Source organism: Schistocerca nitens, chromosome 1 (assembly GCF_023898315.1).
Source record: "Schistocerca nitens isolate TAMUIC-IGC-003100 chromosome 1, iqSchNite1.1, whole genome shotgun sequence".
NCBI lineage: Eukaryota > Metazoa > Arthropoda > Insecta > Orthoptera > Acrididae > Schistocerca > Schistocerca nitens.
The window spans coordinates 994,557,305-994,584,888 of record NC_064614.1 but is presented as its reverse complement, the minus strand read 5'-3'; the positions used below and the strand labels follow the sequence as shown (position 1 = coordinate 994,584,888).

The 27,584-nt window shown below is 38.1% G+C and overlaps 1 protein-coding gene across 2 annotated transcripts in view; it reads left to right on the top strand.

The window, feature by feature from the left end:
* The window catches only part of LOC126237811 (protein max), a 30,796-nt gene extending 13,561 nt beyond the window's left edge, over positions 1-17,235 (top strand). For both annotated transcript variants that reach the window (XM_049947752.1, XM_049947750.1), the window contains exons 3-4: positions 10,088-10,211; positions 16,770-17,235. In XM_049947752.1, coding sequence (XP_049803709.1) covers positions 10,088-10,211; positions 16,770-16,951 — 306 coding nt within the window. In that variant the 3' untranslated portion in view covers positions 16,952-17,235. The remainder of the gene's footprint in view (positions 1-10,087; positions 10,212-16,769) is intronic.
* The last annotated feature ends 10,349 nt before the right edge of the window (positions 17,236-27,584 follow it).

The following is a 27,584-nucleotide window of genomic DNA, read 5'->3' as shown; positions in this document are numbered from 1 at the left end:
AATTACTGTTGCATTTTCTGCTATATTAAATTAATGAGATGCTGAGCCAAGACTATTATCATGTAAAATATGAAAACCAGATTGTGTGTTGCTTGGAGAAAAACTCTAAGCTCAGCTTCTTAACTACAGAATTTTTCACAAAATTGTGACTCTAAACAAGAACAAACAAAAGAAATGCTTCTCTGTCTAATTGAATAGCGCACTTCATGTTAGTGAGGTGGCACAGTGGTTGGCTCACTGGACTTGCATTTGGGATGATGATGGTTCGAACCCACATTCAGCCATCCTTATTTTGGTTTTCTGTGATTTGCCTAAATTGCTTCAGGCAAATGCTGGGATGGTTCATTTGAAAGGGCATGGCTGACTTCCTTCCCTAATCTGATGGGACCGATGACCTCGCTATTTGGTTGCCTCCTCAAAACCAACCAACCACATTTCATGCTGTTTATAATAAGCTATAGTAAGATTGGCTGGTATTCAAAAGAAGCTTAAAAAATTCACTAATTACATCAAAGTAGCCATAAGTGGTGTAATAGCCAGAACTGGAGCCTTGACCATACTCGTATTTTGAAGATGGCACTAACACATTCAGAGGCATTGTTTAATTCACACATGCGAGTGATGCCATACCACTGCAGTATCAGTGCAACACAAGCTAACCCGTGTGACGCTGGTGTGAGCTACCATGGATCTCCTAACTATCTTTGTCTCTCTAGATTTATTAGTTTAAACTTGTCCTTTTGTTGCAAACTAACATTTCGTCAGAAAGGATTAATATTTAACCATTGCCTGTAACCCATTACGCCCTAGCTTCCAGTTCATACAGGACTGCCTAATAGCAATGTACCATATTTACTCGAATCCAAGCCACACTCGATTCTAAGCCGCACCTGAAAAATGGGACTCGAAATCAAGGAAATAATAAGCCGCACCTGAAATTTGAGACTCAAAATTCAAGGGGAGAAAAATGTTTTAGGCCGCACCTCCAAATCGAAACAAAGTTGGTCCATTGTAATATGAGACACAGTTTAGGTGGAATGAATGACGACGATACAGCTATAGTAGTTTGGTTCGAGTCGTAAGCTTAGCAGTTGAGCTTTACTACGTAGCCATTCCTATGCGTCAGGCGCTCCATCCGTATTTATACGGGTACCCTTCCTTTTTCACGTGCTTCGTCTGGTTTGAATCGATTGCTTATTGTTCTTTGATCTGGTAAGTGCCGTTCTCTTTGTTATAGGTGTTTACGTCACTCTAAGCTGAAAATGCATTATTGTACTGTGTCATGCATTGTTTGTCGCATTATGATAGTGAGTGTTTACGGCATGTCGCCGCTCGCGGCATGGCTTGCTTTTGTGCTCGCTACCGCGGCTTACAATTTAAAAAAAAAAAAAGAGAGGAATCATCTCATTAGCGAAACAATGGCAAGAGACTACTACTTGTTGTTACTTACAGTGCTGCTTTCTTTGATAATGATCAACAAGAACCAAATAATAGACTGTGTATGATAGAAGATGTTCTGAACGAGAGTTTAGCGAAAATTTTTCTCCGTTTGAAAATCTTTGGACGCCTCTTTAGTACATTACATTCTGCACAGAAATTAGTCATCTTAGATTTAAATATCTAGTCAATTTGTGTGCTTCATTTGTGACTGTATCACTATTAGGCATAAGAATAATACGAATATAAACATGACATGATATGTACATTCTTCCGCGTTTGCTGTTGTCTCACTCTAGCTTCGTACTTTATTAGGCAGACAGGATTTAAATGAGATAGCAGCAAACATGAAAGTATACATGGCAAAATGTTTATATTCGTATTATTCTTATGGTGAAGAGAATACTACATGTGATTCACAATTCATAAAAGTTCCTATTAGCAACAATCTCGTCTCATAGGTAGGAAAAAAATTCAGAACGTAGAGTTGGCCAAATTGACAAACATCCCAAACAGTCTTGCCAGTTGGATTTTCGTAGTATATTGAAATGCTGCTACGTTCGAAGATGAACAATACGGAATTTGTATTTACTTCGTTGGATAATGTATAAAAATGCAGTGGTCGAAACTCGGGGCAGAGAAAAAAAGCTCGTCTTCCACCTTTTCTTAAATTTATTTACTGACGCAGAGGTTTTGGCGCCACAATTTATCTGTGTGCCTGCAAAGCATGCCAGTGTAGCGCTACATATATTCGACGGCAGAAGTTAGTTGTGGCAGCACCTACCAACATTTTTCAGAACTTCCGCTTACTTTGCACTCGATTCTAAGCCGCAGGCGGTTTTTTGGATTGCAAAAACTGGAAAAAAAGTGCGGCTTAGATTAGAGTAAATATGGTATGTAATTACACTTGGTTTACCATATGATTTTTGTTGATATTCTGGAGAGAATAAAAAATTCTAGAGGTCTGCTGAATGTACAGTATGAAATATGACAAATACTTGTCTGACTAATGAGCTAAAAGCTCTTTCCTTATTACCTAAACTACTAATTTTGGTTAAGAAGTATAGTGCCATAATTAACTGTACGCCAACATAGCAGTAAATCCAGTATGGCCAATGGAATGAATGCAGAGCTTTCACAAGCTGTCAATTCATTACTCAGCTTAGATGTATCACCTAACAATAAAATTATACTATTATATTTCATACTAGCAGAGCAGTATTGGCTTACTTATTTTTTTGGCAAGATATACTTTGTCCTTTTTTTTCTTCTTATTGAAAAGCATTTGTTTAGAGACAAAGTTTACAGTTAAATATGCTCTGAAGCATTACCAGACATCATTACTTAGAAACGTGTTGGCACTCTAAAACTGGTACTGGGACTCAAATCTTGGACAAGTGTTCCACAGACTTAGCTAGCTAATCTGTTAGAGTAATTGCTGGCAAGTATCTGATTGGAATGATAAGATTTATGATACACACATTACCAAGTTAAAAACTGTTATACAAAATCTTGTACAATCCAGTACATGGAATAAAGACATTGTGTGTCCATAGCAACACAAACAATATTTACACAAATAGAATCTAATTTCTCACACTCCCACCAGACTTATGTCTGCAAAAAGGTAAAACATACAAAAAACTAAATTTTAAGCTGGAGATGATGGCAAGGCTTCCCCAGATGTCTACCAGCATTTTGTCTGAAAGTATGTGCTCCAAAGTTACTTGAACTGTCTGGGGCCTTTATGTAGCCACTAATCTTAGACAAGTCAGTTGCTGCGTTGTTGTCCCACAGTAGTTTGACAGGATTCTTCTCGGAATTTGGAGATATCTCACTGCCTAAACGTTGAAGCCATAGAGTAGAGCCTCATGTCATGCTGAGTTCAGGGATATACATTCTGCCACAGTTGTGGATTAGGGTACTGTTAGCTGTTTCTTATTCTGCCAGGATATCATTTCTCCTTGAAATATAAACAGATGTCCAGTTGTTGACTACCTGTCTTCAGAATCTCCGTTCCAGTCTGCATCGCACTAACCTACTATATGGCAGTCATCTGCTTTAGAAGACAATAGCTTCAGATGCTTGGGGGGGGGGGGGGTGTCTTTGAGGTATCTCAAAATACTTTTGACAGCTTGCCAGTATGGTATGCCCAGTTCTTTAGAAAGCAGTGGGATATTGCCATGTGGTGTAGATATCTGTTAACACCCTTTCATATTAAACGTGTTGAGAAATTTGCTCCACATAGTGTGCCTGGAGTAATTTTTTGGCACTATCTGATTAGAATGATAAGATTTATCATGCACACATTAATAGTTGAAAACCTGTCACATGAAATCTTATACAGCTTAGTACACAGAATAAAGACATTGTGCATCCATAGCAACGTGGAAGGTATATACCCAAGTGAGGCATAAGATTCAAAATTCTCACACAAACACAACTTGTGACCCACGTCACTGCTTTGTTCTGGCAGTAGCTCATCTCCAAACTTCACTGAACTTCTGTGAAGTTTCAAAGGTGGAGATAAAGCAGTGAGGCGGATCGCAAATTGTGCTTCGCTGGCTCTGTTACTAGTGTCCTGGTCCAGCATACAGTTTTAATCTTCCAGCCTGTTTCAAATTGGTACACTTTCTGCAGTTGAGTGAAAATTTATTCTGAGTCATAACTCTCATTTTGAAGCTATTTTAATCACAGTGCTAAGAATATCTGTCCTGATACATTGTCCCCACTATTCATTCTGCATATTTCCACCGAAAAAAAGTTAATTTGTTTCACTGGTGGTTTTCTGAATACTACTTTGTTTATGCACCGTAAAGATGATCTGTTGAGTTGGAGACAGCTGCAACGAATGGACTGTTACATATTATAGCCTTCTTCAGCAAAGAAAACACACATTCACACAAGCACACACACCTCGTGCACATGTGATGACCAACACCAGCAACTCCGATTGGAATAAGACTGTCACATGAATAGCAGTCTGGAGTGAGGTGAGGAAGGGGGGTGGGGGGAGGGATAGCATGGTAGCTGCCAGTGCACACCCCTCACTCCCACCTTGCATGGGTGTGTGTGGAGTAGCTATCTGTACTTTTCCTAATATTGTTGATATTATAATCTGGAGTTTCCATGTTTGTTTTTGCTTGAACTTTCTTTTGACAAATATCAAGTGATATATGAATGTTGAACAATGTTTTCCATTTAATTTACTTTATTTTATTTATTTTTTCAGTTGCATCCATAAATGTGTTTATCTATACTCCTGATGATGTAACTTGGTTCAGTTAGGCACTGAAACAGTGTACTCTCTTCCTTATTTACAAATTATACTTTCCAACAAGCTCTTGCTTTCATAAATTGCTTCATAGTCTTTCCTGCTGTTGGCTTTTACCATATCCGCACTGGAAGAGAATTTTCCAAAACGAAAAGACTCTTTTGCCTTCCTCTCAGCTAATTGATTATTTTGTCTGTCAGCTATATCTACATCTATACTCTGCAAACCACCTCAAGGTGTGTGGCAGAGAATACATCCCGATGTACCAGTTGCTAGGGTTTCTTCCTGTGTCATTCACTTATGGAACGTGGGTAAGAATGATTGTTTCAATGCCTTTGTGCATGCAGTGATTAGAATAATCAAATTCTGCCAGGAATTTGTATGAGTCAGCCGATTCCAACAGTATTATAGTCATAGGACACTACATTTTCTCATTTTGTGAAGTGAAAAATTTTAAATTTCTGAACATTTAAAGCAAGTTGCCAATCTTTGCACCACTTTGAAATCTTGTCAAGACCTGATTGAATATTTACGCAGCTTCTTTCAGGCAGTACTTCATTGCAGATAAGTGCATCATCTGCAAAAAGTCTAAGGTTACTAATAACATTGTCTGTTAGGTCATAAATATATAACATGGACAATAAGGATCCCAACACACTTCCCTGGGGCACACCTGAAGTTATTTCTATATCTGATAATGATTGTCCGTCCAGATAACATAATGCATCCTCTCTACCAAAAAGTCCTCATTCCAGTCACAAATTTCACTTTATAAGTCATATGGCTGTACTTCTTACAATAAGTGTAGGTGTGGTAGTTATGGGAGACCTTCCGGCCTCAGAAAGTCATTTTGGGATGAGACTTCCCGGATTAGTAGTATATGTTAAGGGTGTCGACTCATAGAACTCTTAAGGGGCACTATCCAGAAAAGGGCTCTTCAGATTTAGACGTAGCTCATTCAGTAGTGTGTTCTATGTCATGTGGCCAACCTGGTTTCAATCCTACCTACCTGTTGGTACGGTTTCACAATGTTTTTTAATCATTTTAAAAATTATAACAAATGTTAGTTAATGAACTGAAGTATATCAATTAAATCACAAATAATATTATGTGTTTATGAAATGGTTGTCACAGCTACTTAAAATGTGAGTTACACTCATCAGTATTTTCTTTTTAAAAAGTTGAATAATTTTTAATGGAGGTAAATTAATTACCACTTTTAAAAAAGAACGTATTGATGAGTGTAATTCACATTTTAAGTAGCCTGTGACAGCCATTTCACAAAGAAACTAAAATTATTGGTGATTGAATTGATAATACTTCAGGTCATTAACTGTATTTAAAAGTTGTTACAATTTTAAAACAATTAAAAAAACAAAAATTGAGCCTGCATGTAGGATCAAATCCAGATCAGCTGTATTATATTCTAGCATGCTACTGACCTCGCTATTTCACTTGTGTGCTTGAATGCTGCTACTGACCATAAATGAAGTGCGTACGAGCTACACTTAAAACTTTAGAGCTCTTTTTCTTGAAATTTTCTAGATAGTTTGCTTTGACTTATGAGTGGACACTCTTGAGGCACCCTACCAACTTGTGAAGTCTCATCCCAAAGTGAATTTCCAAGACAGAAAGGTCCCCTTGTCAGTCAAATGATTTTCAGAAGTCAAGAAATAGTCTCTCTACCTGATTGCCTTGATCCAAAGCTATCCATATGTTGTATGAGAAAAGCATGAGTTAGGTTTAAAATGAAGTGTTTTTGAAATCCATGCTGGTTGGCATGGAGGAGATTACTCTGTTTTTAGACATCTCATTATGTTTGAGCTCAAAATATGTTCCGAGAGTCTAAAACAAATTAATGTCAAGGACATTGAATGGTAGTTTTGTGGATCACTTCTACTACTCTTCTTGAAGACGTGTGTGACCTGTGTCTTTTTCCAAGAACTGCGCACCTTTTTGTTGAAGGGATCTACAATAGATTATAGTTAGAAGAGGGGCTAATTAAGCCACAAATTCAGGATAGAGTCTGACAGGTATTCCATCGGGCCCTGGAACTTCGTTCAATTTTAACGATTTCAGCTGTTTCTCAACATCACTGATTCTAATACTTATTTGATTCATCTTTTCATCGGTATGAGGATTAAACTGGGGCAATTCTCCTGGGTTTTCCTTTGTAAAGGAACATTTGAAAATGGAGTTAAGTATTTCAGCTTTTTCTTTGTTACCCTCAATTTCTGTTCCTGTCTCATTTGCTAGGGACTGGACACTAACTTTGTTGCCAGTAAAAGCCTTTACATATGACCAGAATTTCTTTGGGTTCTGTGAAAGATCACTGGACAGTATTCTGCTACAGTAGTCATTGAAGGCATCGCGCATTGCTCTCTTGACTGCCAAACACATTTCATTCAGCATCTCTCTATCTATAGTCCTGCATTTTGGTTTACACCTATTGTGCAATAATCTGTTTCTTTAGAAGTTTCTTTAGAGTGACTATATACCATGGAGGTTCCCTCCAATTGTGAACTGTTCTACGGGGTACATATCTATCCAGTGCATGGTGAACTATTCTTTTAAACTAGAGACAGAGTTACTCTATGTGCTCCTGCCCTGAGCTGAAAATTTCAAGCCCCTTGCTAAGATATGACACTATTGATGTTCTATCTAGCTTACTGAACATATATATTTTTCTGCTTGATTTAGTTGTCCTTTGTACTTTTGGGATCACTGTTGCCACAATCGTGTCATGGTCACTGATACCAGTTTTGATGTGGACATCCTCAAAGAGGTCAGGTTTATTTGTTACAATTAGATCCAGTATATTTCCTTCATGTGTGGGGTTCCTAACTATCTGTTCTAGATGGTTTTCAGAGAAGGCATTTACTAATGTTTCACAGAATGTCTTCTCACCAACCACTAACAAAACTGTAATTTTCCCAATTAAGTGTTGGATGATTAAAGTCTCCACCGAAGATTACAGTATGATAGGGGAAATCATGTACAAGTGAACGGAGGTTTTCGGTTACACCAGGAGATGAGTCTGGATGGCTATAGAAGTATCCAATAATCTTTTTTTTTTTGATGCCCGCCCCTGAAACTGATTCTTGCCCAAACAATCTCACATGCATCTTCAGTTTATACCACAGTGGATTTGAGTTTCTTGTCTACTGTGACAAATACACCACCTCCATTTCCCATATGCCTGTCCGTTTGATATACACTTAAATTTTCCCCAAAAGTGTCGCTGCTATCAATTTCGGGTTTCAACCAGCTTTCTGTACCAAGTATTACGTGAGCTTCACCGCTTTTCATGAGCTCTTCAAGCTCTGGCACTCTAGTTCAGTTTACTGTTAGGATTTTAATACTTTCACCTGTGGGAGACATTTCTTACTATCTTACACTGGTACTTCAGGGTTTCCTACAGCTATTGTTATCTGGATTGGGTGGCAAGTCACCTAATCTGAAAAACCCTTGTGTGCACCCGACACAGTCAGCTACCTGAGAAGCAGCCTCTCTTTAGTGCACACCTGACCCATTTAGGGGCACTCCACTGTTTTCAACCCTATGGCACAAGTCCAGGAAGTCATAGCCTAGTTTGTCACAGAACTTTTTGAAGTCTCTAGTTCAGTTCTTCCACTGTACCAAAAACCTAAGGTCCACCATGTGTTCTGGCAACAATGCTGCAAATCGTGAGTTTCGTTGAAACTCCATGCACAAGGCTGGTCTTCTCAAATTTCTCTGCCAGTTACCGGAATGACCCAAGAATAACGTCAGAGCTCAGACAACAGGCATCATTTGTTCCAATGTGTGCCACAATTGGCAGTTGGTTGCACCCTGTTCCCTCAGTGGCTGCTGGAACAGCCTCTGCAGCATGTCGAATGAGGCCTCCAGGAATACATACTGAGTTCACATGGTGTCCTTTTCTGTCCCTTGCTGCATATCCCTAGAGGGCTAGAGGATACCATCGTTCGCTCTACATTTGAACTGCTAACGATTAATAGACTCCTTCCCTTTTGCATTCGCCATTTCCTGACAATGTACAAAGTTTCCCCAAAACAGGTGAAATGAGTCCCATTGGCTCAGTTTCAGTGAAAGACAGCACCCCAGACTTGTTGATTTGGGGGATCATTACAACTCCAGTCCTCCCTGGTCCCTGTCCCCCCTGTACAGAATGCCTTGGTCTACCATTGACATGTCAGTCGCAGTCAAGTGGACAAGTAATGGCAGATTTGTACTTTCTGCAGAGGAGACAAGATCCATGGGGGAGAATAATACTTGAGTTGCCACTGGTACAGGTAGCACAGGTACACACAGCTCTCTGGAGTTCTTCCAACACTTGTGATTTTCAGCAGCAGCCAATCATTTGACAGTATTCAGGATGATTTCCAGGTACTTACAAATATGAGCCAACTCATTGCTTGCTCGAGAACGGCATACACAGTGGGGCTACGTTTTGGCTGGTGCAATATATTGCAAGACAATGAACAAATAACTTTAAGCTCACTGGTTATCTTGTAATCTGTTAAGCTAAAAAGTTGCTAATTCCCTGTATAATAATTGAAGCAAATACACAAAATGAGATTTCTATTAAGGCAACACGAAGACATGTGGTAAAAACTATTAGTTTCCTAAAATGTTTTGATGTTAATTATGTACCAGTAACTTATGAAAGTTTAGTCTTTGCAGCATCTGAAAATTCTCGAAATAACCTATTTCTCACAAAATTGTAAAATTAAATTAGAGGAAGATTGTTTGGGGAGGATGCGCCTACTGTTCTCAAAATTTTAAAAAGAGCACTATTGAGTTTATGCCTACAATTAACGATAACAGTACAGCTTTATCATGGCACTCACAAATATTCAAAGTTTCACAATGTGTGACAGAACAAATGGGAATTGATACAATCAGTGAAAGATTACGCAGAAACGACGCATTGTGCAAATCTAGAACTTTACATTGGCGCACAATCTTGTACATGTAGTCCCACACAGTGGGAAATTTCTAAATAGGCTTTTATATATAAATAAATGTGCATATTGCATGGAACTTTCACTTAGTTGATTGTGTGCACGCTTCTACACTGGTGTGCAGAAGAACAATACTGCAGCGTGAGTTTATCTCGATCAAAATCGCTGAAATGTTCCGCTTTCAGCTACGCAGTCATATGGGGAGTTTTGGGTCAGGAAGTGTGTGTCACACAGATTAATCTATAAATTTCACTCTCACTTTTTTGTACTTTTTTCCACTTCTCTTTGGTAGCAGTGGAAGATGTGTTTTTGGTTTTGACGTAAGTTTCTCATAGAAATTTATAATCCTGTAATGCATTATTTTTGTTTTAAGGAAACCAAAATAACATGGAATATGTATTTTGCTTCCCAGGCAAGTCGTGCACTTATCTTAAAGAAAGCTGCAGACTATATTCAGTTCATGAGGAGAAAAAATTCCGCCCATCAACAAGATATTGATGATCTGAAGAGACAGAATACACTCTTGGAGTCTCAGAGTAAGTTGTACACTGTGGTCTGTTACCTTTTGTGCATTTTTGTTGTTAGATTATTTATGGGCAAGTGAACAAATTGTTTGTTGTTAGAAGGTAGATTTCATTAATTTTTATTTTTGTTTATTTGTGAGACTGTATTGGAGCAGAAGCAGGTGAATCTATCTCAACATACCATCTTGGCTGACCTGATCCCTTCCTCAACTAATCCCTCTAGATTGCAAAGTCATTGTCTTGATCACATGCTAATTTATTAAAATTGATTACTGCTTTCAGCTTTGCAACCTTCAGATGGCAGTGCAAAGCTGAAACCAATAATCAATATTAATAAAACAGCATGTGACCAAAACACTGTTCCTATAATCTATTACATAGATCACAGATCTCCTCCACAAGTCCAAATGTCCTCGTTTTGTGGATCCTCTTCATTCTCAAAGAAGTAAACTGAAAGTTCAGAAAGTTATCATTAATATCTTTTACTTGTAACTGTTCCTATTGAGAACAAGAGGTATTTCATCTTGTAGTGCCAAGTACTTCTCTCCTTGTTTTTTGTTGTTATTTATAGTTATCAGGTTGCTGCATCCACTTACATTTTCTGCGTCCAGACTGGAGTTTTCTTTTAGAACTATTTAAACGGAAAATTTTTGTTCTGTTGAAAGGCTTATCGTTGATTACCTCTTAGTAGCAAACATTTCATTCTGTTGTTACTCCATTAGAGAGTAATTTTAATGACTTGTAATTAGCAAAGAAAATTAGATTGTTAATCCCTTTTCTCCTGGGTTACACAAATGTTCAAAATGCCTTTACTGCAAAAGACACCTAATTTTGTATCAGCAAACCACCTTATAGTATGTGGATAACATATTGAGTTCCATCTCCTAGGATGTCCTGAATCCAGCCACAAATTTGGTCCAACACAGGTAAGCTTGCACTTTGTTCATTGTATGGTATTCCTGAACGGTATCAAATGCCTTCCAAAAGGAACACAGCATCAGCCTGTGCATCAGCCTACAGCATTTTAGATCTCATTGAAGAAGAGAGCGAGCTGAGTTTTAAAAGAGCTCTGCTTTGTGAAATACATGTCTGTTTACGTATGAAAGCTATTCAAAAATCAGCCTCTGATTGGCTCTTTAAAATATACAATTTTTTATTTACAATATGTACCTGCCTATTGACATTACTGCTCCATATAGTCACTACCGAAGTTCAAACATTTGTCGTACATTTACAGCAGCTTCTTTATCACTTCATCAAAGAATGGTGGTGCTTCAGACAATAGTTGATGGCAACCTTCAGCACATTGTTGGTTGTGAAGTACTGAGTACCCAGCCAGCCCTTCATGTTGAGGAAGAGTTGAAAGTCACTTGCTGCCATTTCCAGTTTATGATGGCATTGGAAAAATCTCCCAGACAGAAAGTCTTGAGGTTTTTTTCCTTTGTTTCATTCACAATATGTGGTTGTGCTGTGTTGTGAAGAAGAATGATCCCTTCAGTAATCAACCTGTGCTGATTTTTTTTTAATTGACTTTCTATTACTTGTTGTCCTAAGTGTCGCTAATATTTCATCATCTTGAACATATTTACATTGTGTGATGACTGTTTGTCACATCTTCACTGCAGCTTATTTTAATATTTGGTACTCTTCTGATTGCATATCATTAATTCTGTAACTGTTTCTTGGTTCACCTCATTTGATGTAGAATATGGTGAGAAAGGAAAAATACTTTTTGTTATGTTATTTACAAGAAGCCTTCATAATGCAGTTGTTGATTTTTGTTCATGGATCAGCCAGCCAATGAAAATATTTAATAGAGCACTCGACTATAGGTTGTGTATTGCCAGTGTTGTGCTATCGGTCAAATTAAAATTAAATAATTTCAGCATTAATACACTTTGTGTACTTTCAACTAGTAAAACATCTGTCATCTTCATTTCATTAATAGCTCACTATTTCCTTAGCTGCTCTAGTTACTTTTTTGGGACTATATCTTGGTGAACTGTTTCAGAACCGAGATACCCCTGCTCACAAGTTAGATCCTTATTCCATTATAAAAGATGCTATTATTTTGATGAAAGGCATGAAGTTAATCATATGACTTACCGTGTAGGTGATAAAGTCCTTGGTGATACTGCACAAATTATGTATCACTATACTTCGGAGATTTATAAGACTCCCATGTAAAATGTCATGTCAGTGTATTCTCATGAATTATTTTCATGAAACCTGTTATCAATTTCAGTAGCCACATCTACCACTTTCATCAGCCACATGTGTGTGACCAGCCTTGAATTTTCTGCACCACTCTCTTGCATTATCATCACTCGTAACCCAGTACCCATACACAGGCCACAGGCCTTGATGAACCTTGGTAGAATTGGCTTATTGTGCATGCTGGAAGTGAATGACAGAATGCACCTTGCGCAATGTGACCTTCAAAGTCTCTTTCCAACTACACAAATGTCATGAAGCTGTAATCATTTGCTTATTTTTAATACCCATTGGAACTATTTTTATGATTCAACCTTGTAGAAGAGTTGTCATTCCACAAGAAGTCATATGTAAGTAGAATTCATTCTCCATATTTCTCCAAGAGATTTATTCCATAAGTATAGAAGATAAATTTTTGCAAATTTCTTGCTCAATATTGTACTGAATGTCATCAGCGTAAAGTGTGAAACGTATCTGTAAAAGACAAATGCATATTCAGATTTATCCAGAATAATCACACCTATCATATAATGAGTCTACAATTTGTGAATGACTACATTCTCTTCAAATGTTTGATTAAATAGCTTGTATATTATAATTCGCCTACAACATACATTGTGTGCAGAAATATGTTGATTAGAGACTTACTAAAGGACATATTGATTTTGGAAGGACATATTGTTGCTAATTGTTGATTCTTTTATAAGTGCCAAAGTCTTTTTTAACAGCAAGGGATTCCAGGCAAGCTTGCTTGCAGACAACTAGATTTTGATGGTCAAAGGGTGTGCCATGTCAGTGGTGGTTACTACCATTTAGGGAACATGTCATTTATCATGAAAGAGAAAACATTTCTATGCATTAGTCTCTCCTTGTGATACAAATGCATATATTATTGCAAAACACCTGAAAAGTGTGCAGTGATTGAGAAATAAAATGATCATGACTTGAAAGTTGGGTGAAGTGTTTCGCCACATGAGGGGATGATCATAAAGTTTCTGTCATTACATACAAAAACAGAGGTGCAACCATGAAACTCAGTGATCGTTTTTATTCTTCTGTGCATATTCATCTTGCACTGCGATATGTTTTTCTCACCGATGGATACCTTGGTTGTAGTAATCTGCATTTTGGTTGTTTAGGAAACATTAGACCTTGAAAACCACTTGTCACCCTGGAAATGTCTCCCACACAATGCATGATGGTTTGCCTTTTATGAGCATAATCTAGTAGCATCGTACCACGGCAGTCTGGAAAAACAATCAGCATCCCCTTGCCCTAAAGTAGTTGAGTGTATTCTTCAGTGGGGATGTTTCTACTGCTCATTTATCTCCGTGTCATAGTGATACAGCCAGCACTTCTCCGTGGTGATTAGGTGGCGAAGGAAATCATCTGGTTTGGCTTGACACTGCTGCAACAGTTCTTCTGTTGCCTCATTTCTGCAAACTTTTTCAATAATGTCAGCAGTTATGGAACATATGGGATGGAAATACAGTGAAACCTCTATATAATGTTTTTCAAGGGACCACAAACTCTGAACACTGTATAGAGGAAAACACTATAAAGAGGAGGGCTTCCAAATAATAATTATAGGGCATTACTGAAGATTGGGATACCACTAATCAGCTTTGACAAATGGTGCCATAGGTGACATTTTAAATTTTCACAACCTGTAATATGATATTCATCGCAAATGATCAATGTATCAAATGATTAGTTTTTTGTAATTAAAACATGGGGCCCGGTAGGTGGATGGGTGAAAGTAAATGGCACCAAAAAGATCGCAAGCAGAATGTGCGTCACATGTCACGTGACCAGGTTCTGCCACTGACATATGAAATACGCTTAGTGTGCGCTTTCAGAGCCGGTGCAAACTGTGAATCCACAGAACGGAAAATGATGCGTCTACATCCAGTCATTTAAACGTTATCAAGAGGTGAATAATTGACTAGGGTTTCAAAAATATGAGCGTTACATAGAGGAAATTGTTATATAGAGGAAACGCAGTAAAGAGGAAAATTTAACATTGTTTATATTGGCTTTTAGTCGGGACCGAAAGAAACAGATGTAACAAAGAGGAAAACATTATATGGAGGAACATTATAAAGAGATTTCACTGTATTTGTCACACTCCAAATTATCGTGCAGCATTTTGAGAACTGATCCATGATTGATTTTCAACTTTTTCCGCTGTCACCTAGATTGTAATGAGCTGATCTTGAAGCACTATAGTCTCCACTTCTCTCGAGATTCCAGTTTCTCCACAGGTGCTCTGTCACATTGTTCTGTGTCATTTCAGAAAATTTCACTATACTAGAATATTTCCTGCCACCTAACCATTGTATCATATGTCTACCTCATAATGGTGTATGGCTGCTTTTTACTTCCGCCAGCTCCGCATGGATCATTGCAGCACTGTTCCCCTCCAAATGCAGAAACTGATTAATGCACAATATTCCATGTTGTCAATGGCCTTTGCCGTTATGTTTAGGCTTCTCTAGTTTTATACTGTATGTGTAATGACACTGGATGGCAGACATGTAACTGCAAGTACAATGTTAATTATGTAACACATTTGATGTGGTAGTTAATACTTTGATTACCCTTCATACAAGCTGCCTATTCTTGAAGATTTTCAAGCATGTCCTTCTTTCTTCTGGTTGGGCACTTCTAAACTTCATTCCTTTTGTGTATATCTTTCTTTCACTGTTTTGTGTCCATTTCACTTATAAAATCTTTATCGGGCGCCACATTTAAATTAATTCCATTTTCTTGGATTCCATTTTTTTACATAATTGTCATGCTCCAGGTGAACAGTTTTTAAAAAAATTGCCTTTAATCACTTGAGTTTTGATACTAATAAATTCTGTTGTTGAAAAAGGCACTGTCTGTGTGCACCATCTTTCATCTGATGGTGTATTTGCTTGAGCCATCTTGTGTAATTTTACTTCTTAAATAATTTGGAGAAGGTAGTTTGAGAATTGTTTTGTTGTACATTTTTTCACTGCAGTATTCAGTCTTAGTGTACATGCGTACTGTCCTGAGGCAACATAATCTTCATCATTTCTACTTCACTCGCCAGTAAAACCAGGAAAAACATGGGAAATTTTTCATCTGGGGAAAACCCAAGAATTTTCCATGTTTTGGTTTCCATTTAAATTTTTGTAATCGATTGGTAAGACCTGATACTCTAACAAAAAATTTTACTTTGGCCCACTACTGGAGAATAATACTGCTTCAAGAAAATGTAAACAGGAGAATAACACAAAAAAATTTTATTGCAAAAACAATGTGCTATTTACAACAAAACATTACACGCACACAAGCATCTGCCAACAGCAACATGTGTCAAGGGCGTTAGGACAAAGACTGTGCAATACTTAGCAACAACGAACTGTTTTCGATGAGTGTGATGTTACAACTGTTTACATTTCTAGCAGGTCGTCTGAAAATATTGCGATTGATGGTTTGAGAAGTGTTACTTTCAAAATAAGTTTCCTTTTACACAAGATGAATTACATTGCATGTGAGAGTGGGTGATTTATTTCTTTAATCGCACTTCGTTTGGTTCTTATTCAAAACATTTTGAGGACCAGCTGCTTGGAAAAATGGCTCTGAAGACCAGCCATTTGTGCCATTTCTTAAAACTCTTTGCCATGTTTGTGTTTGATAAAAAAGATCAAGCTTCAAGGTTTGTTTTTCGTATTCATTATAATTCTTTCATAGATTACAAATTCTGCAATAACGATCGCAAAAAGTATAATTATGCTTCAAAATAAAGTGTCAGGTGAATTCTTGAGCAATTTCACATATATTTAAGTGCTCATCGGAACATTTATTCAGCCAAGGACCACACAAAATGTTCGGTGCCCAACAGTGAAACTTATAATTGTTATTGTCTAAAATATTCACCTGCTGCAATTGAAACTATGCTCTGGGTCCTGCCTAAGCACAAATCTGGAATAATATATATATATATATATATATATATATATGACTAATATTATAGGTGAAAGCTAGCTTTTTGTGTAGCTGTACTGGATGTGTACTAATTTAAACAATTAACTTTCCTATTTGTGTGTAAGTGCTAATTAGCAGCGATCTTGCTACTGGCACAAATCCTATGCTCTGAATATCTGTTGTCATTGGCTTCTTGCGAGTCGTGTAACATGAGCTATGATTGGCCGACAAAAGCAGATCACGATCTCAGTTTCAGGGCGTCAAAAGCTACTGTGCTGTACCAGTAGAATTAATATTTGTACTTTCATAATATAAAAATGTATTTTATCAATATTCTCTTGTATGTATTTTTATCTGTATGTTGTAAATGATTGTATTTATGTAAATTTAATATTGCAGTTCGAACGTTGGAGAAAGCCAAAGCAACTGGTAACTTTGCTGCAGAAACAAGTGAAGTTTCACTTGTTGGCAAACCGGATGCCATAGCAAACTTCCAGCCGGAGTCGGAGTCTGACACCTCTGATTCTGAGACATCCCACACAACACGTCGTCCTAAAAAACTCAAGGTTACTGGCTTGTAAAGGGTCTTAAGAGATACCAACATGAAGCATTACTGATGCTCCAATTTGACATGTATAAGCAGACCGTCAGTTAGCTGGCTTCTGTTTCTTCAGGGTAGAGATTTTATTACAGGTGAAACTCTGACCGGTACAGAATACATGTGCAAGAACTGTGAGGTTGCTTACTGTGTTATGCAAATGAAATTGTGGAATGTAAAAGCTGAAACATTTCCTGTCTCTGTACCTGAAACTTGTGCTTAGTTATGTAAGATATATCCTATGAAATGAATCTGAATACTGTAAAAGTGTAATCATTTGAAACCAATGATAAACTGCCTTTGCCCATCCAGTTCCTCCCTTCATTATGTTGTGACTTAATGTCATCAGAATATATTTAAATATTTTAGTATTTAATATAGTTTCTGCTGTTGAATCATGGTGAGATGATTGAACCACAATTGCTAGACATGGATTGATATTCCTGTCACATAGGAACAGTGCAGCTAAAATGTTAAATTTTTGGGAATACATAATTAAAATTGGTGCTTAGCAGTAATATTATGGAATGCATTTGGGAGTTTTAACGGCATATTTTCTGCATTTTCAGTTTGTAGTAGATTTTAGTGTTTTCATGAAACACCACCCATGTTTTCTTACAAATTTTCTCTTCAGAGGTTTTCTGTTAATAACACACATCACAAAGTATTATGAAAGTCTAGGGGTGTGTTAAACAGATACATTTCACTTTCATGATAAGTTTACTTTAAAAATAATTAAAATTGTCAAGGTCGGTAATTTGCTGCAATTTTCTTTACAGGTTAATGTTGACATCCAAAATCATTCATGTCTTTCACATTTTAAATAAGTTTGCATCGAAGTTCATTGATATTGAAATGGTGCTTATGGAGTTGGCGTAAATTTGTTTACCTGAAATGTCACAGTGTTGTATGAACTAAACACTGCAGTAATTTTGCAGGTAGCATGTGGTTGTTTACTTTGTTCAGTAATTGTTATTTAATGAGCTATAATAATTTCCTCCTCATTTGCATGATGAATACCTTATTTGTGGTATGTGATTGTTTTTTAAAATCTGATTTGTGGTGCAACAATTTCAGTTAACCAGTTCCTCCCTTTTCCTGGAAAGTAGTGTGTGGTTATCCAATTGGAAAAGTGGACTATAACACCAAACATTAAGGACAGATGTTAGACTCATTTATTACTCATTCAAGCCACTTCCCCAGAACTGATGAACGATTTGGAAATATTTCCATAATAGTTCGTGCCCATTTGGCTTTCTGTATGCCATAGGCATTATTTAACTATGTGTTCACTGGATAATATATCAGGAAAATGAAAGAATTTTTTGAGGATTGAAATCTTTGGTAAAGGTTTCAGATTTAGCTTCTGAATAAACCACCAATTCGCACCTTTGTAACTAAACATGTGCATCTACACTTTCTTGCCATATTTGGTTTAAAGCAGTAGGCACTGGTATTGAGAGACAGGGCAGCATGAGAAGTGGTTTGTTTGGATGTGTTTCTCAGAGCTTGTTGACGCAACGGCCAGAGACAGTTGTGATTGAGTGATTGTGTGAATGTGTGTGCGCTCTCTTTTTCCGACAAAGGCTATGGCCAAAAATTTAGTTGTGGAAGTGTGATTGTCTTTCCTATGTCCTCCTCTGTGGCTCAGTGATCATCTTTACTGTGAGTTGCTACCAATCCTCGCCAGTATTGATTCTCAGAGTGTTTGCACAAGTTAGTGTGGGTGATCACCACGGTCTCATTTCTTGGTGTCTGTGACACGTGAATAGCTGGCCACATGAGTGGACTTCGATGTTGGGCAAAAACCGCAGGCCATTCCTGTGGATTTCGTTAATGGATTGGGCCTGCTGATCTGAAGCCTATAGTTTCCCACTAATGTGCGGGCCCTTCCTGTTGGATCTAGTATCACTGGTCTGCCCGCAGGCTGGGTCAGTCTGTGTGTGGTGTAATACGGCAGATTTTCATGGTTTATCCATGGAGCGAGGACTGTGGTGCTCCTCAGCAGGCCAGAGGCCACAGGCGATGGATTTCTGGAATTGCAACTGTGTCACATTTTGAGGACATTTTATTTATTGTAGTACATTTTCGAATTCCAAAATTAGGTTATATATTAGAAAGTATGGCCGATAAGAAGAAGAAAATTGCGGCAGTTGCTGGAAGTTTGTACACTATGTACTTCTTGAAAGAAAAATCGCACAATACCTTTAGAATAATAGATGTAACACACTGTGTAATAACTGACAATAACGAACACAATAGAGCCAGCATTTTATTTGTGGTCACCTACAGTGTGGGTTTACACAATTCTTCCCCACCTTATACATTTCTTTCAAGAGGCCTGCTTTTTTTCTGATGTTATTTCTGAAAGCAGTGAAGGTATTTTAAATCTTTCTTGCAACTCCAACAAAATGTGTATTTTTGTCACCAATTGTTTCGCTTTATTGAAATAAAATAACAGCAGTGGTCTTAATGAAACAAACATACCTTTTGGCTTGCTTTCTCCATCTAAAAGCAGTTCATTACACAAAATGTTGATGGTAGTACTTATATGTTTGCTCACACGTTTAGAAATACAGAAGTCCTTAATTTTTTTTTTTGTTAACTTATGTTTTAACTTACCCATTAGACCCCAGAATTTGTCAGGGAAAGATGCTAAAACTTATCTGGAAATTAGGAAATATTAGGGAACTTTACTTGGGGAATCTTGTGGGAACCCTGGAATGGTAATTCTCTCATTTACAACTGTTAATCATTTTTTAGTTTTACGAGGGCGGTTCAGAAAGTAACCTCCGATTGGTCACAGTGCGGGTTGTGGGGGGAGTAGCGACGCCATCTGTGCGTTCACGCACTCAACAGGTCAGTCGGCATCAAGCCGTGGTCGAGTGAACGTCGTACCTGCGCTAGTTTAGTTTTTGTGGCAGTTTGAAATGTGTGCTGCAATAGAAAACCCCGCCAAATGTGAAGTGCATGCTGTCATAAGGTTTTTTACAGCCAAAGGATATTCTGCAGCAGCTATTCATCGTGAGCTTTGTGCCGTGTACGGACCAAGAGTTATGAGTGAAGGAGTTGTCCGTGAATGGGTACGTTTATTTAAAAGTGGACGAGAAAACGTTCATGATGAAGAGAGGAGTGGTAGACCATCATTGGTGACTGACGAACTCGTTCAGACAGTTGATGCAAAAGTTCGTGAAAATCGACGTTTCTCAATGTCTGAGTTGTCTACTGGTTTTCCACAGATTTCTAAGACTCTCTTGTACGAGATAGTGACAGCAAGATTGGGTTACCGTAAGTTCTGTGCACGATGGGTGCCCAAAATGCTTACCGACCACCACAAAACTCAAAGAATGGCCTCTGCATTAGACTTTCTGTCACGTTATGAGGACGAAGGAGAACCATTGTTAAACAGAGTCGTGACCGGTGACGAAACCTGGATTAAGTACGTGAACCCTGAGACAAAAGAACAATCAAAGATGTGGGCACATTCAAATTTGCCTACCAAACCAAGAAAAGCCTCGCAAGATTTTTCTGCCAGAAAACTGATGGCAACGGTGTTTTGGGATGCCAAAGGGGTGTTGTTGGTTGAATTCATGGAACGTGGTACGACCATTAATCAAGACGTGTACTGTGAAACAATAAAAAAGTTACGACGGGCTATACAGAACAAACGCCGTGGTATGCTGACTTCCGGTATCGTTTTTTTGCACGATAACGCCCGTCCTCACTCTGCTCGCAGAACAACGGCCCTTCTTGAGTCCTTCAAGTGGGACGTTATCAACCATCCACCTTACAGCCCAGACCTGGCGCCAAGTGATTATCACCTCTTCATGCATTTGAAGAAATGGCTCGGGTCACAGCGGTTTGATGACGACGAAGAGCTCAAAGATGCGGTCACAGGCTGGCTCCAGGCACAAGCGGGTGATTTTTATGCAGAAGGAATTTCAAAGCTTGTGAAGACATACGATAAGTGCCTCAATCGCTATGGAGACTATGTAGAAAAATAGTGCAAAGATGTAGTTGTAAGATGTATATATTAAAATATTTTTATTTAACTTGGTGTATTTTTTTAAATCAACCGGAGGTTACTTTCTGAACGGCCCTCGTATTTCACTTTCTGTTGGATTGAGTCTGTCATTTTTATTTCCATTTTTCTGTTATTTTGTTGCTAATGGATGTTTTACGAGGGGTGTTCGAAAAGTCCGAGAGATGGCACCACCGGCGTGTATTGAGATCATGTTTAGTTGGTAGCATCTTTGGAAATAGCGCACACCAAGTTTGAGCCATATTGGTCTATTTCTTTGTGTTTGGCACTCCTGTGAATCAAGGAAGTTGAGTGATTGTCAAAAAATGGACGAAAAAGAATTCCGTAATTATGAAAGACAAAACACCTCAGGAGGCTAAAGAGAAGCTTGATAAACATTACAGTGACTCTGCACCTTCGATTAGAACAATTTATAAGTGGTTTCAAAATTTTTGGAGTGGCCATATGAGGACAAGTGATGCTGAACGTTCTGGACGCCCTGTGGCGGTTAAGACTCCAGAAATCATTGATAAAATCCATGATATGATGATGGATGACAGAAGAGTTAAGGTGCGTGGGATTGCTAGTGCTGTTGGCATCTCAAATGAACGGGTACACAATATTTTGCCGAAACATTTGGACATGAGAAAGCTATCCACAAGATGGGTTCTGCGATTGCTCACACTTGACCAAAAACAGAATCGTGTGAAGTGTTGCAGGGATGGTTTGCACCTGTTCAGGAAGAATCCACAGGACTTTAAGTGTCGTTTCGTCACTGTGGATAAAACATGGATACATTACTATACTCCTGAGACCAAAGAACAATCTAAACAATGGGTTAACAAGGGAGAATCTGCACCAAAAAAAAGGCGAAGACAATTCCTTTGGCCGGAAAGGTTATGGCGACTGTTTTTTGAGATGCGCAAGGGATAATCCTCATAGACTATCAGGAAAAGGGTAAAACTGGTGCATATTATTCATTGTTATTGGACGGTTTGAAAACCGAGCTGCAAGGAATATGCTGGCGATTGGACTGCAAAAAAGTCCTTTCCCTTCACGACAATGCACCAGCACACACCTCAGCAGTTGTGCTTGCAAAATGGAAATAGGATTCCAACTTGTTTCACATCCTCCCCTCCTGTTCTCCAGACTTGGCTCCCTCGGACTACTATTTGTTCCCCAATTTGAAGAAATGGCTGGTGGGACAAAGATTTTATTCAAACGAGGAGATGATTGCAGCAAGTAATAGCTGTTTTGCAGACTTTGACAATTCCTTTTATTCGCAAGGGATCAACAAATTAGAACTGTGTTGGACGAAGTATATAAGTCTAAAAGGAGACTGTCGAAAAATAAGAAATGTTTACCCCAAACACATAGGTAGTTTATATTTTTGCATGGAGTTTACAAACGCCACTCGTATTATTTTGATGTTATTCAATCTTGTATTGAATGGAATTCTGCCCACTAATCCACTAGGCATAATGGATACTCCTTTCTCAGTTAAATGATAACATATTTCATGTCAGTCTACCTTCCATAATTTACAGTGTTAGTTGGTTCCCCCCTCCCCTTCATTGTTATGACAGAACTAACTTCATTATAATTTCTGACTTAAGTGAAAGCTGTTGCTGTGTAATTTATTAGTGTTAGTTATTGAAAGTGATCAGCTTCAGTCTTAAGAGTAAGAGGACAAATCATGTTTTATTGTTCAGCAGAAACTAATATGCTAGATGCGATTTCTGTTCTGAGAGGGAGAGCAAGCAAGTGCTCTTCTGCTCTGTAATTGTTAACATTTGAAGTCCTGTTTTCTTACACTTAATCTTCGTGAAAATTTGAAATGCTCTGAACTGTGAAGCTGCTGCTCCTTTTCATGCTTTATGAAATGTTTCTTGTAATATGCGTGGCCTTGTCGAGTTTGTCGTTTCCTGATTTCTTGGCACTCTACATATTTACTGCAGTTACAAGTTTCCAGTTCACATTTTATCTGTAGCATGGTTTTGCACATTTCAGTTGTTACTTTAAGATTTTCCAATCACCAGTGCACTTTGTGTGCCAACTTTTTTTCCTCTTGCTGTTATTGACAAACCTCTTAACAAATCAGTATGTATTGCTGATGAGTTCTCAATATACTTAAATTTTTATTTGTGAGAACTGAAGTGCCTTAAATACTCTTACTTACTTCTGTGGTTGTTTATTTTCCCTCTGCATCCCTATTCACTTATTCAAATTGAATTTCACTAATTTACAACCTCTTAAAATAATGCCTTTCCACACAAATGTGGTATTGTTGTCTTACAACAGGACTTGCAAAAAGAGACTTTCATACATCACTTCCAGTATGAAACTTGTCCTTGTTTCACTATAACTGGTTAGTGTAATAAATACTGCAGTATCGTGTTTTCTTCCATGTCTAGTTCTGAAGAATTTTTGATGGCATTGGATTCGTTATTATGAAGACAAAATGTTTACTTCCCAGAAGCAACTAGTTGGTGGATTGGACTTAGGCACATTTAAATGATGACCCATTTCTCTCCCTGAAATGTAAGGTGGGAAAATGTAGCAGTATTTCATTTTGCTGAGTGTAAGACATATTCATTTGTAACATCCCACTTACTTTTATACTGAGTGAAACTTTGTGGCATGACTTTGTTGCAATCTGGTAACATTTATTGTTGCCTGGAATATATGAGGGTTGGAACTTTAATAGTGGCAACTATTTGTTTACAGCTCGTACAAAATAGATACATATTTCAAAGTTTTACTGACCTTCAAAGTAGTCACCAGCATTGTGTATAACCCGTTGCCAACGATGTGGAATTCGTAGGATACTCTTAGCAGTGCTAGTTGTGTTGGCAGTTTGAGTGGGGCAGTCTATTGCCCGACGAATTTGTAACAGTACTGAAGTGAATGTCGTGAAGTGTTTCCTTCAGTTTAGAAATAGTTTAACTTACGAGGGCTTAAGTCAGGTGTGTGCAGTAGGTTGTATAGCACTTAGCAGCCCCATCAGTCAAACAAATCAGTAACAGCTTGCACTGTACGTGCTTGAGCATTGTCCTGCAAAATGATTGTGAGGTCCTGCGAAAATGTCATCACTTCTGTCTCTAAGCTGGTCTTAGGTTGTGTTCCAAAAATGAACAGCATAAAGACAGAAGTTTGTTTGACTGACGGGGCTGCTAAGTGCTATACCACCTACTGCACTCCCCTGACTTAAGCCCTCATGAGTTCAACTCAATTTCTAAACTAAAGGAAACACTTCATGACATTCTCTTCAGAAATGCTACAAATTCATCAGGCAGTAGACCGTACCGTTTGAACTGTCAGCACAACTGGCACTGCTAAGAGTATCCTACGACTTCCACATCACTGGCAATGGGTCATACACAATGCTGGTGACTACTTTGAAGGTCAGTAAAACTTTGAAACATGTATCTATTTTGTACAAGCTGTAAATAAATAGTTGCCACTATTAAATTTCCGGCCCTCGTACATTATGTCGTGCTGTTCTTGTGTAATGGTCATTCAAATTTTACATATAACTGTTGAGTTATTTGTATAATAGAGGGAAACATTCCACGTGGGAAAAATATACCTAAAAACAAAGATGATGTGACTTACCGAACGAAAGCGCTGGCAGGTCGATAGACACACAAACAAACACAAACACACACACACAAAATTCAAGCTTTCGCAACAAACTGTTGCCTCATCAGGAAAGAGGGAAAGACGAAAGGATGTGGGTTTTAGGGGAGAGGGTAAGGAGTCATTCCAATCCCGGGAGCGGAAAGACTTACCTTAGGGGGAAAAAAGGACGGGTATACACTCGCGCACACACACACATATCCATCCACACATATACAGACACAAGCAGACATCTCACAAGCAGACATATTTATTCCTGATGAGGCAACAGTTTGTTGCGAAAGCTTGAATTTTGTGTGTGTGTTTGTGTGTCTATCGACCTGCCAGCGCTTTCGTTCGGTAAGTCACATCATCTTTGTTTTTAGGTATATGTTGAGTTATTTGGTCACAGAAAACACGTTGAGAATGTTCCACACGCCTCTGTATGTGCTGCCTGGCTAATGTGAATGGTCCAGTTCCAACACTCCAAACACTGTAAAACAGCGCAGTGTTGATTGGGTTAATCACAGGAGAGACAAGAAAAAAATCTGTATGTATTGGAAAACTACGTTAAACAATGGTTTCTGGCAAGACCAAATGATCTTCATGACCATGTAAACATTGTTTTAAGGTTAGATGCGGACAAACCAACCGTGTACATGTGCTGTGTAAATAATTGTTGGAAACTAAATGGTATGTGGTATTGCAAAGTGAGGGTATATCAGTATTCACTATATGGAGATGATCTTTAATAGGTGTTTAATCTCATTTTTTCTATTTTTAATTTTTTTGTGAGCTTTTTGTGCGCCTTTCATAGCTCATTGTGTACACAGTGTGTACCATTTGAAGCAGTGACTGTAACACATTGTTGAGCTCGAATGTGGTAATGATAACTACCTTGCAGATATGTAGTAACAGGTTAGTTTCTGAGGAGTTTGGAAAGCAGGAGAATGTTAGTGCCAAATGGAATCTTCTGAGCAGGTCATGAGCTGTGCCCAATTAAAAACTGCTTCTGCTGGGAATTGTAAGGGTCAGTGTTATAGTTCCATCCAACCAAAAGGGGTCTAATCTTTTAGGAAGTGTTGATAGGTTCTGTGGTTTAGAACACCTAAAAATCTTGTGTACACTTGAATAATCCATGCACTCTTATTGTTTGGGAGGAGGGAAAAAAGGAATATTAGCTTTAATTAGTGTTTTATTTACAATAAATAATATAACATAATGATTCTGTTCATCATCACTTTCATCACTAGTGGAAGAATCGTTGTCGTCGTCAGCTTTCCATAGAGTGCCGTTCTTGGTTGTGTCCAATGAACTTGCGATACCACATACATTGAAAAATTTTTCCCCTAGTGTAGCAAAGTGGAGTCCTATGCTCATTTCACCTACTGGCTGCTTGATTTTGCACTTGTTGTGGATTTCATTGGCCATTCGTTGCATTAGTGCCATTTAAGTGGAGCTTTCAATGGCTTATTTACACACACAGCTAGCGGTTGGAGCACAGATGTTAGGCCCTCAGGGATAATAAGTAAGTCAATTTTCCCTTTTTGTAACCTGTGTGGCACTTCCTCAGTTGCATGTTTGCAAAGCTGTTGAGCATCAACATGTTATGTAAGTTAAGCAACACACAAGGGTGATATTGCCAAACATGCATCACCAATATTCCTGTCACTGATATTTTTGGAATTAGTTTTCCTCCTAAATATCACATAAGATCCATTTTCCATTGCCAGTTACACACATAACTTCTGTAAATAATTTGTACCAGTGTTTAACAACAATTGTGTATCAAACTGATGGGTCAGTAGTATTCACACCTGTCTGCATCTGCCATCTTTAGAACTGGAATTGTTACATCCTTTTTGAAGTCTAAGGATATTTCGCCTGTCTCTCATTTCTTGCACACCAGGAGGAATAATTTTGTCATGCCTGACTCTCCCAAGATCATTAGTTCTGAGGGAATGTAGTCTGCTCCAGGGGCCTTGTTTCACACTGGGTCTTATAGTGCTCTTTCACATTCTTCTCACAGCATCATCTCTCTCTTTCATCATAATATACCTCCTCTTCCCTTTCTGTAATATTGCCTTAAGTTTGTTCCCTTGTATACTCTTTCTCTATATTTCTTCCACCTTTCAGTTTTCACTCCTTTGCTTACATGAACTCTTGATTGTCATAAAGCTACTTCTGTTTTCTTCAAAGGTCTCTGTAATTTTCTTATGTGTTGCGTCTATCTTTCCAGTAGTCAAGCATAGTATAATCCTTGCATTTCTTGTGTAGCTATTCCTGCTTCAGAACTTGTTCTTCTTGTCGATCTCATTTTTTAGATAGCTGTATTCCATTTTGCCTGTTTCATTCACTGCATTCTCATATTTTCTCCTTTCGGCAATTAGATTCAGTATCTCGTGTTAGCCAAGTATTTTCTCCGGAGCTTCATCTTTTGCCTATTTGATCATCTGCTGCATTCAGTATTTCATCTTCCAAGGCTACCCATTTGTTGTCTCCTGTATTCCTTCTCCTGTTTCAGTAAATCCTTTGCTCCATTTCAAACTGTCTTCAATCTCCACTTGTTTCAGCTTACTCAGGTCCTGTTAACTCCTTAATTTTGTACTTTATTTTCCCCCTCCAGTTTTAATCTGCAGTTCATAACCAATAAGCTATGCTCTGGAAATGTTTCTTTGTTCAAAACCTGATTTCAAAGTCTCTTACCATTGTGTAATGTGTTTGAAAAATTCTTGTCACCCATATCTCTTCCAAATAAATAGTGTTCTTTCTTGATTTTTGAAGTAAGTAATAAATAGTGCAATCTGCAAAATTCTATCAAGTTCCTCCCCTTTTGTTCTTTCTCCTAGTCCAGCTTCTCTTTCTAGTTTTCCTTCTCACCCTTTTCATGCCATCAAATTCCATTCCCCCATCACAATTAAATTTTTGTGTCTCTTAATTATGTGAATAATCTCCTTTTATCTCTTGGAACATTATT